Source organism: Helobdella robusta, assembly GCF_000326865.2.
Source record: "Helobdella robusta unplaced genomic scaffold HELROscaffold_2, whole genome shotgun sequence".
Classification (NCBI taxonomy): domain Eukaryota; kingdom Metazoa; phylum Annelida; class Clitellata; order Rhynchobdellida; family Glossiphoniidae; genus Helobdella; species Helobdella robusta.
In genome coordinates this window covers 2,528,143-2,544,340 of record NW_008704083.1, presented here as the reverse complement: position 1 = coordinate 2,544,340, position 16,198 = coordinate 2,528,143, and the positions used below count along the sequence as shown (strand labels likewise).

Below are 16,198 nucleotides of genomic sequence, written 5' to 3'. Positions count from 1 at the left end.
ACGCCAACATTCGGTAGAATTTATAGAATATTGTAAAAAATATATATATATAAATATATATATATATATATATATATATATAAATATATATATATATATATTTATATAGGAACGAGTTTTTTATTTATACAAATTTCGTTGAATATGTTTGCCCATTTTGCATTTATTAATTTTTTTGAAATTGAGTCAACACGATGTAATTGTTGCAATTCATATTTATTAAAAACTTATGTCATGTCGTGGCTAACAACGCTGTTTCGGCTAAGTAGCCATCATCAGAGCCTAAAATTAATGACATCCGGTCAGGTACTTAACTACAAATCGGATTGTCCTGACCGTTATAAAAACAATGTCGTATACAATTTCATCCACCGTGCACATAAAATTTCTTCTGACAATAATATATTTCAAACTGAACTAGTTCATATCAAACAATTTCTAATCAATAACAATTATTCTAATAAAATTGTAGATAATACTATTAAAAAATGTGTTCACAAACTCAATAATACAAGTAATCCAAATCTTACAACAGTAGCAACTAAAACATCAATACCACTATACTACCTAAACCAGATGCACGACAACTACAAAGTGGATGAATCCCAGCTTAAACGAATTATAAAAGCTAACATTTCTGTCTGCAATGAAAACAATTATTTAAAATTCATTATATATTACAATATTTCCTAACATTTATTTACTGTTTTACATATTTCTACAAGGTGACACTATTATATTCATTTATAATTATATCTAATATTTCACAATAGCATGTTACCACATTAAATTATAACTTATCAAATTTAAATTTATCTTTCATTGTTTTATTGAAAATTTTTACAATTCACTAATTTTAGGCTCTGATGATGGCTACCTAGTCGAAACAACGTTGTTAGCCACGACATGACACAAGTTTTTAATAAATATTAATTGCAACAATTACATCGTGTTGACTCGATTTCAAAAAAATTAATAAATGCAAAATGAGCAAACATATTCAACGAAATTTGTGTATATATATATATATATATATATATATATATATATATATATATATATATATATCATCTCCCAATTATTTAAACAAAGCAATAAATTAATTTTAAAAGAAATGAGTGGAATAGTGGAATCAAATGAATTTATTTTTGGCTAAATGTTGGACATGTCAAAGGTATCCAGCAAAAGTGTAGCTGATTATTTAAAAAAAAGCAGAACAGCAGCAATACTTAGGAAATAACATCAGACAACTGAACGAGTGACTGACCCTGTGGTTTGATCCCTCAGAGGTGGCGAATAGGATGATGATGTTAGTGAAGATGGAGGTGGAGGCAGAGGTAGTTGTGATTCACCAACGACATCATCATGATCCTCCCCAGTATTCAAACCCTTGTCACTCTCAGGCGTTGTAAAGTCTATTAACTCCTTCTCTAATGGCTCCAACTGCTGTAGTGGTAATGACTTTCCAGGTGGTCGCTGTGTTAGCAGTGGTGACGATGTTGGTGGTGTCGGGTGATGTGGAGCGGAAGGTGATGCAGCAACAGAGCCACCCCCACCTAAATGCCTCACGTTCTCTTCTTCATCTGTTGTTGCTCCTTTGCTACAATGTTATTTAATGAAGTTGATGAATTAAAATTTGTCAAAAATTCAGTCCACAATTTTTATTATGCTCCGACGTTAACATCATCGGTGAGACGTTTTTAAACAAACAATTTTAAGAAACAAATTTGACTAATTTTTTCAAAACACATAAACTTCAGCAACTTTCAATTTTACTTATTTGATAACACAGATTATAGAACCACACGACTCAACAACAACAACAACAAACCTGCAACCATTGTGGTCTCCTGTACCATTCTTCACTCCTTTTAAGACACCAAACACGTCGCTACTGCTCTTCTTTGCACTGTCGACTGCCTTCAACTTGTTACTTTCACTACTGGATAGCGTGGTTGGCTGCCGGTTGCATATACGAATACACAAAATCATTGTCAAACCGCATCCATTTATGAGGTAGCAGGAAACATCGATGATGGTGACGAAGATGATGATGACCGTGAAAACGACGAAGCCGATCATGACAATTTGAGAGATGCTATAATGACCGCGAACGAGATTTGGGAGGTAATTCAAATCATCATCAGACCCTGAGAAACGAGCGTTAATGTTTGTGTCTATGCTAAGGGTATTTTTATGTATTTGTATTCCAGTACCAGTTCACTGTTATGGTAAATAGGAAAGATCAATGTTAAAGCATTGAAATAAACAAACCAGAAAGAGTAGAGATATAGAAATCTTCATTTGGTCTCGACTGTCCATGTACGTTCGTCGCCACAATACGCACCTGGTACGAACCTGGTTCCAACCTGTTGATGTTAAATTTCAAGAAGCTTGAGTTCTGCGTTTGAAGTTGGCTTGAAATTTGGACATCATTTAATTTGCTATCGGCATTGCCTAGAACATCGTTGTCGTTGATGATGACGTGATCTGCTCGTTCATCAGCAGTTGAAGCACCATGAGACCAATCATTCAGGGGGTTGTAAACTCCATCAGATAACAATTCAACCTGAACAATGAACCAATAATGAATATTTATTTAAATGAAATCATCTATAGATCTTACAATGTGTCAGAGCAAAGGCTACGTTTAACATCATAAAGTAAAAAGGACGGTTTATAAACATCAAAAAAGTTTGCAGAAGTTTCACATGAAGAACTTTTAATTTATAACAGAACGAACAGCATGCATGTCAACTATTGACATTGAATTACATATGGAATGGGAAATAAAGTGTTTGATCTGAACGTTCCCCAGAATTAACTGTAATGAATGCGTGACGTCATTGCTTCTCTTGCCCCTAGTAGAGTGTATGATGGGAGAGATACGACGGGCAGTTCAGGTTTAAAATTCCATGACTATTAGAGAAGCATTATCGTAAACGTTGAAAACGAAGTATGCTGATAAATGGAAGACGCTGATGAATTTGTAGCAAAAATGCAATCTAATTTATTTGAATACGGAATGGCGTTAAGATGTGTATGGATATTGCAGTGTTTGAATACAATGAATTGTCTGAGTTTGAGTTTAGCATAAAGTTGATTGTAACCTTTTTTAATGAACCTGATAAGTATAAAATTGAAAAAGTACCAATCAAAAAAATTCTGCAAGCAAATTGGTGTAAGTTTGAGAAGATTTTAAAAACAATTGTGTGTTGATGATACTTGGAGCTTGCCAAAACGTGTGGAAGCTACAGCAGCACAAAAACAAATGTTGGCGTTTGACTGGAGGTAGAAGAGAGAAGAAAAATCATTTTCGATTATGGTTTTGTTTGTCATCGAATAGCAAGCTATAGAATGATAATGATGATGACGATGAAGACGATGATGACATGAGTGATGATGACGTGAATGATGATGACATGAGTGATGACGGGGTTCTGACTTTTCTATGTGAAACGATGTATTCTTTTATAGGTGCTCCACCGAAGTATGGCGGCTGCCACGACAACAACAAATAGTTCACTCCTGGTACGACGTTGCTGGAAGTCAACGTGACTGGCTCAGGAGGGCCTGCAAAACGGAACAATGTGTGGATGCTGTACAAAAACAACACACGTTTAGACGACATTTTCCCCGAGATCGGGGGTTGCCGTTTGGCTACCTATGATGAAACCGAAATACCCCTCGATGAGGGCCATTGTCACTTCTGTCATCATAAGTAATTTATTTGGCTAATTTTTACGCAGGACGCCCTTCCTTACGCAACCACAGTTATAAGCGGTGAGCCTAGCCTTTGATGATCCAACATCACTCACAAGGCAGTGAGGGTCAGTTTAATGTCATAACCAAGTACAGTGTGGATGCTGTACAACCAACTACATTTACATATGTACACAACTGTTCGTTGTACATTTTGTGCATGACAATTAATTTTAATGGAATGCGCGTGGGTGTGTGTTGTGCACTTGAACACATTGCTGACATAAAATTCAACTTCAACATCTAAGTCACTACTTGGCGATATTATCTGCAACTGAATCACGAAAGCCCTGCAATATAAATTTATTTAACTAACAGGCTGAACGACTGATAACAAACTAACCAGGAGGAACAGTGGTGATCTTGAGAATGGCTGGATGACCTTTCCCAACAACATTCAATGAACTGACGTGCACCATGTAGGTCGTGTTTGGAAGAAGTTGGTCAACAACCAACTGAGCTACTGATAGTGAGGAGAATGTTTATGATGATGACATTGATGATAAAAAAATGATAATGTGGATGGTAAGTCCCAGTAACAACAATAAGCGCTTGCTAGTAACACAATTAAAATGACAATAACTGCGGCTGCAGTCCTTGAATCATTGCCATTTATTTCATCAGTCATGTTATTCAAGTCATCACATTAACATCAGACAGTATTAATGATGACACCAGCAGCATCAATGATGTTGTGACGCATAAATTAAATGACTTGAAACATAAAAAGCCAATTGAGGGATCTAATCAATGAACAGATGTTACACATGGACTGTGATCATTTCAAATGTTTTCATCGTTTTCATTGCAGGCATTCACCTTTTTTGCGCTCGTCAGCGTTGAAGACTCTCGACATTGGATCTGAGTAATGAAAACGACTAGTTAATAAAAATTTGAAAAAAAGCACACAACAAAAATAAACCAATAAATTAATTAATTAACCAACTACAAAGCATACAACAAAAATAAATAATTAATAAACTAATTAAAAAAATTCAAAGAAAACAACAAACATAAATCTACAAAGGTTTATATTTGCTATAAACTTGTTTAAACGTTTATGGATAATTTTGTTATAATAAAACTTTGATTTAAAATTAGGACCTCTAAACTTAGTTAGATTTGATACGTTCAAAAAAGTGTCGTCAGCAGCGCAATTTTTTGCAGACATTTATTGCGGTAGTTAGTTACTAGTTGGTGTTGGAAGATAAGTCAATTATGACTCGCAATTGTAAACGAAAGACATTGATTGTTGATGGTAATGCCCTGAGATATCTCTGAATGTCAGAGACAAATTTCGTATATCTGCTTTCTACATCATTGTTGACTAACTTGAGACAGAGATGAGTAGACAAGGAAAGGTATATTTTGATATAGTAGGTAGATTTTTCTTGTTTGGTCGATGTACCACAAACATCAAAAGGTTGTGAAAGTTTAATGCTTTTCCAAATGTAGAAATTGCCTTGCGCAAATTTTTAACATTAATGATTACAAACTGTTCAACTGAGCGCTCTTTTTCTCAGTTAAAATGTATAAAAAATCCATGCAGATCAACTATGAAACAAGAGAGGCTGGATTCTTTACCTCTGCTGATGATTGAGGCAGACTTGTTGCACAAATAAACTTTGATGATGCTGTCAAAAACTTTGCCAAACTTAAATCTAGAAAGAAGAACTTCAAAATGTAAATGTGTTTTGTTGTTTTTTTATGTTTTTTTTATGTATAACAGTCTCAATGTGTAATATTATTACTAAATAAAAGAATATTAATTTTATTAATCGATCACATTATTGATTTTTAATATGATTGACGGTAGAATAAATACGTGTATAAACAATTGTTTTATTTCTTCTGTTAGTTTTCTTGCTTAATATTAAACATGCCGACTGTCAGTTGGAGATCGGGAGTTTTGGGAGAAAGGGGCACCAATTTGGGTTTGGGCCTAGGGCACCAAGATAGCTTAATCCGGCCCTGACAGCTTATTAAGAGATCATAATTTGTTCTATGTACAACAACAAATTGCCGACAAGGTAAGTCTAAACTGAAATTTAGGTTCTGGCTTTGATGTTGTTTATAAAGAAATTTGATACAATAGAATAATAATTATATATTATACACATGAACCTTGTTTATCTGATATATTTATTTGTAATGCGGAGATAATTTTACAAAAATAAATCAACTTAATTTAAACAAAATTAAAGTTTAATTTGAACAACAAAAATTTATGAAAGAGATTTTGTAAATAAGTAAAGTAAACTTGCCAGGTGTGGACTTTCCACCATCAACGTGGTACTGCACGAAGTAACGAAGAACTTTTGACACACCATCATCTTCTTCATTTCCTTCATCACCATTCTCCACGGCATCAACTGCAATGATGATCTGATCGGCTCGTGTCTTGTTGATGCCCACCTTGGGAACGGCTGGTGCATCTGATGATATCATCAACATCAAATACACACACACACACACACACACACATATATATATATATATATATATATATATATATTGTCAGAATTATGAAATAATACTGACTAAAAATACTGCAAAATTTTCAACGCGAAATTTATTCACTCGATAGGGGGCATGGTGCAAGTTAATTTACTCGATAGGTGACGACGATTTTTTTTGTTTTGCAATTTAGATGACGTCATAAATTATTATAAATTATTTTAAAATTTAATTAGTACTTTTTCTGATTAATTGGTCATGCCTTGTAGATTTTTATGTTTTAAAAAATCTAATTTTGTTTTGATAAGGAAGGGTGTGAAAAGACTTGAGAGAGAAACTGGGTTCACCAGTTAGAGAACTGGGTTGACTAGTGAGGCAGCTTCGAATAATCAGTGCCTATTCTGGTCCCTAAGAGACTTAACGCGTGATTCTATGCTCATTGGCATAGTTTCAGAAACGCCTTAAGTTCTCAAAAGTGGATTTAGTACGAGACTATGCTCATTGGCATAGTTTCGCACGCGTACTGAAGACACACAATTTGTTTCCAGTGTTGTTCTGACTCTTGTTGTCTTGTGTTGGTCGTGCGAAAGCCGATCAGACTCGACGGCCCAGTGAAAACAGGCCGGGGTTGTGCGAAAGTCGACCGACTGACTGACAGGCCCAGTGAAAACAGGCCCTTGGTCGTGCGAAAGCCGATCAGACTTGACGGCCCAGTGAAAACAGGCCAGGGTTGTGCGAAAGTCGACCGACTGACTGACAGGCCCAGTGAAAACAGGCCCTTGGTCGTGCGAAAGCCGATCAGACTTGACGGCCCAGTGAAAACAGGCCAGGGTTGTGCGAAAGCCGACCGACTCACAGACAGGCCCAGTGAAAACAGGCCTTGGGTTCTGTGAAAACCAATCCGCCTCCTTCTTTTGTTTCCTGTGCTATTTGTCGACCTAGGGTTCTTTGCTGGATTCTATACTCATTGGTATAGTTTCACACGCAGCTTGCAATTTCCATAGGCTCCGATTTTTGTGATTCATTTTTTTTATTTCTTGGAGTTGTATCGACATCACCATCGGATACACACGTCGAAGTTGTACGATTAAAACGCCAAGAAACATATTCCAAGTTGAAGACCCAACAAGAAGAGTTCTAATTCCTGTATTCCAGTTTGTTCATTGACATTTACATTATTATAGAGTTCATTAGTTCAATTCCTTTTATTTACTTCCGTCGATTAATAAAATTGTTATCGAATATTTTTCTTTACGCGTTCCTGTGTTACTCAGTAAAATCATATAATTCGAAAAAGCCCAGTGCCACACAGGACTGGTCGAACTCACGATAAAAATATACACAAAAATTATTGTCGGACCATACAAAAATTCCCTGAGAAAGATAGAGGAGGAGATTGCTTCCTCTTATCATTTTAATTTATTATTATTTAAAATTTCCGACAATTGGCGCCCAACGTGGGGCCTTGTCACCCTTTTAAAAATCCTCCTCCTCATTAATTTATTATTTATTATTTTAAAATTTCCGACAATATATACACATATATATATATACACATATATATATATATATACATATATATATATACACAATATAAATGTCAAAAAATGAGCCAAAATATGGGTGAAAACAGCCGGCAGGCTCATGCAGGTACGGTTGGCTAGTACGCGTACGTAAAGTACACCATCTCTCACCACATGCATTATGATATTATTTTTCATAAATAAAAATTTAATTTATATCTCCAATAATAATTTCACCTCAAAAAATAAAAACAAAATGTAATAATATTTAAAAATCAATTAATGAAATGTTAAAAATAAACTAAAAAAAATATTAACAAGCTCTATCCAGTACAAACTCCATGTGATTAGCTCCTACATCATTCACAGCCTTGCACATGTATCCAGTGAAAATGTTGCGTTCATCATCATCAATATTCTTGTCTCTCACGTCAGTGTGATTGTCTGAACTAATTTCATCATCTTTTTTTTCCACTGTTATCTGTTAGGAAAAATACAATATAGAACAACTTATTGTAAATTTCTTCTACATTACATCTTAATGGAACAGTTTGATGCCTAGGTCTGAATGTGTTTGAAAGAAGATGATGAAGCTCAAGATTTAGTTTATATATTGATCTCCTTCCTACAAAAAAAACTTACAACAACTATGCAACTATGAACTTCAGGCGGAAAATAAAAATCAGGTAGTAAAACATAATGGTTGTTAGTAGCAACTTTAAGATTTATAATTCATATAAATAATTAAGTTTGTAATATAATTTATATTAATGGATGTAACAATTATTTCAAATGTTTTTATAATCAGTAGGCAATCAAAACTAACGCTGCTGAATAACATTCTTAAAAACAAATGTGAGATAACAAGAAACAAATAGATTAATATTCAAGCAATATTTCATCTGCTAAATTATCAACTAATTTAATTCAAAAGTGACCTGCAGGAGCGGGCCTTCCTCGCTTTCAAACACTTTGTAAACCTTGCCACCATCATGAACGACTTGATAGCCATCCTCACCACCATCTCCGGGTGTATTCCTCATTACAAACCACTGCACGACAGGCCGAGGCACCGCCCGCACACGACAGCTCATGTTGATGGAGACCCCAGGCCAGGCATGCATTCTCTTCAGTGATGATTTGTAACCAACAAACACTGGCGCATCTGAAATTTTATTTAACCTTTGTGTCCGTACATTAAATATATTCCGTGATGTATTATTAATAGAGCATAAATGAAATTAAGAAGTATAAATTTTGATTGAATTAGTTATGTGAAATCCACAAAAATAACAAACTGAAACTGCATATTAACACTGAACAACAAGGTCAATCCCTTTTTCATCGTATCCAACTGAATTATTGGAGGCACATGTGTAGGTACCAGCATCTTCAACTTCTACATCACTTATCTCCAACAACAAATACGTCTGGTTGACTTCATTTAACACGTGTCTACCCTTGTTCTGCACACCCAAAAATGAATAATGATCATTTTGGTTTTTAAAATTCAAAGATTAATTTAATGAAGACATCAATACGCAAATATATCGCTAAAAAATATCTGAAACGCATAATTTACATTTAAGTTGGAGAAAAAACATAGTTTATAAATGCATGTTAAACAATTTTTTAAACGATGGATGATTGAATGACACAACAGCCAGCGTGGAAAACAGGTGAATGTTGGCAGTGGTACACCAGTGTTTATAGGGTTGATAAAAAAAATTATTAAATCCAAATGATTGCTACTGATGATAAAAATGAAAGACTTTTATCTTAAATTATGCATTAAAAATTTTACTTATGTCACATACTCAAATATATAAAATACATGTATCTCATACAGGCATGACACACATGCATCAATCATGTGATATATGCAATACAAACAAAACAATTAACACGAGGAAACTGATAAATGAAAAATAACTGCATGGAACAATTTGTGGCCGACCTACTCATCACATGAGCACAGCATTAAACGTGCACATTATAATCTTCCAACCAACACAATTTGTTACTTGATTGAAATGAAGATTTTTGTCGATTTAATTAAAATTTTATTAGCTTACTGACTTTATACATTGAATAAAATAGAAAATAAATGTAGCATATCTTGTTTATTCCTGCCAAATTTAATATACACAAACAACACGAGATTAAATCAAATCTACTGAATTATGCAAATATGTGACGAAAGGCGTTTATCTAACAAATCTTTAAAAAATATTTCTTTCTATGTCATGGAGCACATCTACATCACAAACAACCTCCATAAAATCAACTTCGTCCACAAATTTATTTACTTGAAATACATACCTGGCAGGGGAACATAAATAATCTCCTTAATTGCAATATTTAATAACATGAGGAGTAAACGCCACAAAGCCACAGAACAAAATTATTACAGCTTACATGAAACAATCTTGTACATGTACATATGAGAGGTAAAATTTCAATAGTTGGAAACATACAATAAGTTCATTGAAGAAATCTTGGTAGATGAACAACATGTTCTTAAAGGAATGTTGTTTAGTGAACTATGCTTTTTGAAGAAATGTCAGTAGGTGGACAAAATGTTGTTGAACAAATGTTGAAAGGTGAACAATATTGCCTGGTGAACAATATGATCTTTGAAGAAATGTAGGCAGGTGAACAATGTTTCTTGAAGAATTCTAGGTGAGTTTACAATTTTTTTTGAAAATATGTTGGTAGGTGAACAATAGGCTCTTTAAAAAAATGTTAATAGGTGAACAATATGTCTTTAAAAAATGTTAGTAGATGAACGATATGTTCTTTGAAGAAATATCGGTGGGTGAACAATGAACCAAACAATCATGAAGGTTGGTATAAAAGGTATCATGAGCAGAATTGGGAACAATGTGGAAAATTGCCTTGCTTCTTTTTCAATTTAATTATATTTGATTTTTGATTAGTTATTCTGGCCAAATCATTTTCACAAAGCATTTAATGAATGAGGAGCATGGTCAACTAAAAAACTAATCAAAAATTAAATATAATCACATTAACTAAAAGAGCACCAAAGCAATGATTACGCAAATTTTAAAACAAATTTCAAAACCAACATAAATTATAAATGAACATAAACAGTAAAATATACAAACCGGCAGAAAGTCGGACATCAGTTTTTCGCCATTTCTCATGAATGATAAATCTGGTAGTGGGTCTCCAGTAGAAGCACATTCAATGGTGACCTTGGAATTTTTAGTTGTCACAACTATTGGTTGTAGGCTGATTACTGGTGGTGCTGAAATTTGAAAGTGAAAATAATTTGAACATTTAGTTTAGAGTGGTAGCTGAAAAATTATAAGACCAAAAACGACATCCCTGCAAGTTATTAATGGGGATACAACAAGAATGAATTTAAACAAATTAAGTTCAAATTAAAAAGTTTAAGAAATCTAGAGAAACTAACTTAAAATTTTGATTTGTCCAAAGCTGGAATCGTTTCCAAGTTTGTTAACAGCCAAACATTGATAAATATAATCATCATCACCGGTCAGCTTGCTAACATTCATTATAACCATGATGCCTTTGACAGGGTCAATGGTAATCTTCTTCGGTAAAGAATGGATCCTAGCACCCTGTTGAGCCATCTCATTGTTCTTTGTCTTTGCAGTCTGAAAGAGATGAAATTGTTTTGTAATAAAACACCCAGCAGCATAACAACCTTGGCCATCATTTATGGGTCCCATTCAAACCATTTCAAAGCTCAAGCATCTAAGAATACTTTCTCAATAATCATTTGCAGAAGTTTCTGAATATTTTTTGCAGATGTTTCCAGGATAAATTGGATTTATCATCAAAAAAATTTACTTTAAAAAACTGGTAAGTTGGAGAAGGCATGGCATGAGCCGAACATGAAAGTGTCACATTACCAGCTTCAGCAACTTCCTGAACATCCAACATATGTTTCGTCATAGAGGGAGGTACTTTTAAATAAATTATTGGATTATTAAAAAATTAAAATCACTGCACTGTTCATTGTAATTACACATATGCATTTATAATAATCTGAATTCAATTGCCTGTACCATATTCAATACTATTTATTATTTAATCGCAATAAAAATAAACAAATTAATTCATCTACCTTCCACGCCGGACTTTGATTCTCTCTCACTGTAAAGCACCATTGAGATGGACTTCCCCCCTACAATAATAAGTTCCTTATCTTTGCAGACTACAATTTTTCACTTTAAGTCCACTTTTCAGTATTTCAAATTTTTTTTTGGCTGTAGTGTCACATAAAAAAAAATTATCTAGAATGTTCTTTAATAATAATAATAATGAGAATAAAAAAAATGATAATAATTATCATAATATCAATATTTTTATATTTGATCTGAAAAATATTTATCGAACAAAATTTTTGTGAAAATAGATGTACTACAATAAAGTGTTGAGTGCCACACAAAATCATTTTGGAAACATCGTTCACAAAGAAATCAAAAAAAGGGGAAAATTAAATTAAATTGAGTTAAAATTACCAGGACTAATTTTTCTGCCATTGAACCTCCAAGACACAAATGGGACTGGCAGGCCACTAACGACACATTTAATGGTTGAACTGCTATGAATTTCTATATATTGTTTCTCTGGTGCATCCTCAAATGTTATGTCCTCTGTAAAAAAAAATTAACGAAATAAATATTACAAACAAAGATTGATTCATTTCATTCACTTATTTTTTAATTCTTACAAAGTTCAAACTCTAGTATAAAAAAATTAAAAAGAAAGAAATCATGCTGAAAATCATTTAAATTAATAAATTAGTGATATAAAGCAAATATTTTTAATATATGTAGTTCTTTTTTAAAATGTCACACATAGTCAAACTCTTTAACACACTTATTCACACACTTATTCACACACTTATTCACACACATATTCACACACTTATTCTCACACATATTCACACACGCGCACACACACGCACACACACGCACACACATTAAACGCATGTAAAACTGCAACAAACTCATAATTACTGACTGTAAACTGACAAACTAATAGAAGCCATTTCAACATTATCATCACTGACTGCACTGGCAATATTTTTACATGTATAATCACCATCATCCTCCTCTTTGATTGTTGTTATGAACAACTTTATAGAGTTATAACCACTTTCCACGTAGATTCTGTGGAAGATAAATCAAAAACAATCCACCCATAAATCCAATAAATTTAAAAAACATTCAAAACAGCCTACCTTCCAGATGAGCCAACAATTTCTTCACCATACTTGTTAAACCATTTCAATTTGATTCTGCCTCCATTGAAATCATCAACGCCATCTTCATCATCCTCATAACCACCATCATCACTTACCTTCTCACAGGTGAACAGCAAAGAGTTATTCAGCGGTTTCACTAAACTCTTTGTTTTTGGTTTGATTTCAAGTCGACAGGCAACTAAATGAATATAGCAATGAATTTAATTTGTAATATGCAAATAGATAGTTATGTCAATAAAGCAACATTTTAATGAGCAAATGAAATACATTGTGCAATAGATTTTTACCACATGAACTAGCTAATTTATAATGTAAAACCATATTCATTTTTCAGGTTTTTTCATTGAACAGCTTAAAAATCTAGATTATCAATTATTTAAGTTCGCTTTTAAAATATTAGCGTGGCTACACACAATGTGTCAGGACGAGGGCTATGACACGATATAACTAAATAAAGTAACATTTTTAACACACATTAAAAATTAATGTGCATTATATGAATAAAGCTTTAGTTTTTTAAAAATATGCATGCCTGTTGGGTATACATATATGTAATCTAATAGAGAAATTGATCAATATTTTCAACCTCTCAAAAATAAAATTTACCCATGAACTTGCTTCATTTATAGACACATAGTGAAACATAAAACAAGTACAACTCTTTCATTTCATCAATTAGAACATGAAAGAATGTATAACTTAATGGTCAATAAGTTATTTAGAAGGTGATAAATAGTCATTAAAAAGTTAACAATAATGATTACAATCACAGTCCCAACAGCAATGAAATTATATCTGAGTTACACTTGCACTGACCACAATATTACTATTTACTGCTATGAAATTGTTGATGCCTAACAGGGCAATGATGGATTATTTTATTAATAAATTCACTGGCATCAAATCAGTGATGAATAATGTTGATGATGAAACCGTTAACAATTTTGCTAAGTTTGTTAGAAATAACATTGCAAACTGTCAACACAAATATAACTAACAAACACAAAAACAATATTAACGACACCAACAATAATATCATTGTAAAATAATAATAATACTAATACCAATATAATTATTATTGATATTATTATTACAATAACGGTGATAATAATAATAAATAGTCTAATTTAATAATTTAATTTAATAATTTAACATTTAATAATGCATCATAAAAATGGGTCTCTGGATGCTAAACGATGATTGATTGATTGATGGGAAGATTATGAATGAAAAAATCAGTGTAGGAGTAAGTCGAAGTGGGAGATTTTTGCCCAAGTCAGAATTTTTTGAGGGGCCAAAATCGAAGTTAGATAATTTTCATTCGTCTTTGACACATAGAAAAATTGTTAAAATAATGTTAAAGTGATTAAAATTCACACTATTCTTAAACTTCCAACTCTCATCATCTCTAGCTCACTCTCAACAAATTCTAATAAAGGGCATGGCTAGATCCTTGGACCATCTACTTTTATCACAAATGTCTCTATAATACATCCAGCTTATTCAAATAATAAATCATCAAATACACAATTTCAATCAACTTTGTTTGTTAATCATTATGTCCTGGTTATGACATTAAACTGACCCTCACTGCCTTGTGAGTGATGTTGGATCATCAAAGGCTAGGCCCACCGCTTATAACTGTGGTTGCGTAAGGAAGGGCATCCTGCGTAAAAATTAGCCAAATAATGTACTTATGATGGAATGGCGTCGAGGGGTACTTCGGTTTCATCATAGGTAGCCAAACGGCAACCCCCGATCTCGGGGAAAATGTCGTCTAAACGTGTGTTGTTGTTTGTTTCTTTGTTAATCATTGATACTAACATTACAGTCGAAATATATGTTGTCTACTGAACTTAGCTGTCACAAAGTTATGAATGATAAATATTGCTTTAAATAAACAATAATTATATACAAATATCTATCCAATTATTTTGTTTTCATTAGCACAAATTAAATAAAATCAAGAGAAATAGATAACATTTTTTATCATTATTAGTCATCCATTAGCCCTGCGACTCAGTTCGGCTTGGATCAGCTCAGCATGGGTCTGAAGCCTTGCCATTTTAATAACACTACTTTAAAATTAAAACACAAATTGGTTTATGTAAGTAGTCGCAACACTGAGTACCTTCACTAGCAGCTAATTAAAACTGCTATATTCTTATACACAAACATGAACACCTAACTCGTTCTATGTCTATGCTAGATATGTTTCGTTCCTTGGTGATGAGACTTATGACATATCAGTAGCATGTGGCCCAAGTTAAAAAAACAAATAGTATATTATTATTAATCTCAGCAGATAATATTGCTTAGTTTTCAATGGGTTTTTTAGATAATTAACAAAAACACATCTTAGTCAATAGAGTTAGAGATGTATTATGTAGAATAGGTGAAATCAGAAACAGTTTGGCTACTATTAACTTGCATATTATTAAATTATTTATATTTATAATTTATATTCTTATAAAAAAGTATAAACAATGTGTTTTTGTCATAAATAATTTTACAAAAATTAACGTATTTAATTTAATGTTAATTATTTTAGTTTTTCGATTTTGACAATCTGCAAAATAAAGAAAAAAAAGTTTATTTTTAAAATTTAATTTAAAACATGCAGGCAAAAAAACATACAAAAAATTTTTTTACTACTTCTACCTGGATTCATAAAAGTTACGAGAACAAACAAAATGAACAGTTTCATTTTTTGGCGCCACAATTAAACGTTTGATCGGCTCAATCAGAAATTACATCACATAAGAATTAAGAAACAACTCCATCTTTTTGCAACATAAACAGATCCATTAACAACGCCGAAGTTCTTTATACAAAATGAAACGTTAGACCAGATAGCAACGCTCTACATTTTTGGTCACGATTAATTATACTAACTAAGCAAAATGCTTTTACAAACTTTTAATTTTTAGTAAAGTTAGGTTTAAAAATTAAATGCCAATTTAAACTATTTTACAAAACAATAGCAAGCGTCTTGGTAAATAAATCTAAAATAAAAAATATTAAACGCAACACAAATATGTAAATAAAATTCATAAAAAATCGTCTGGTCGAAAAATATTTTATCCTCCAAGTCAAACCGACAAAGATGGATGATTTTGATTTTGAAATATCCTCGTTAGAATGTAAAGGTGAGGATGATGTTTCCTGCAGTGATAATGATGTTTTTCTCAAT

At 32.7% G+C, this 16,198-nt stretch overlaps 1 protein-coding gene across 1 annotated transcript; it reads right to left on the bottom strand.

Annotated features, from left to right (window-relative positions):
* Positions 1–6,680: 6,680 nt before the first annotated feature.
* Positions 6,681–13,332, bottom strand: HELRODRAFT_160179 (hypothetical protein; the record flags this gene model as incomplete). Its single annotated transcript, XM_009017175.1, has 11 exons — positions 6,681–7,145; positions 8,101–8,223; positions 8,681–8,907; positions 9,058–9,208; positions 10,871–11,013; positions 11,182–11,386; positions 11,583–11,698; positions 12,257–12,391; positions 12,762–12,910; positions 12,982–13,183; positions 13,293–13,332. 11 exons carry the CDS (start codon positions 13,330–13,332, stop codon positions 6,681–6,683), a joined length of 1,956 nt encoding a protein of 651 aa, XP_009015423.1.
* Between the last annotated feature and the right edge of the window lie 2,866 nt (positions 13,333–16,198).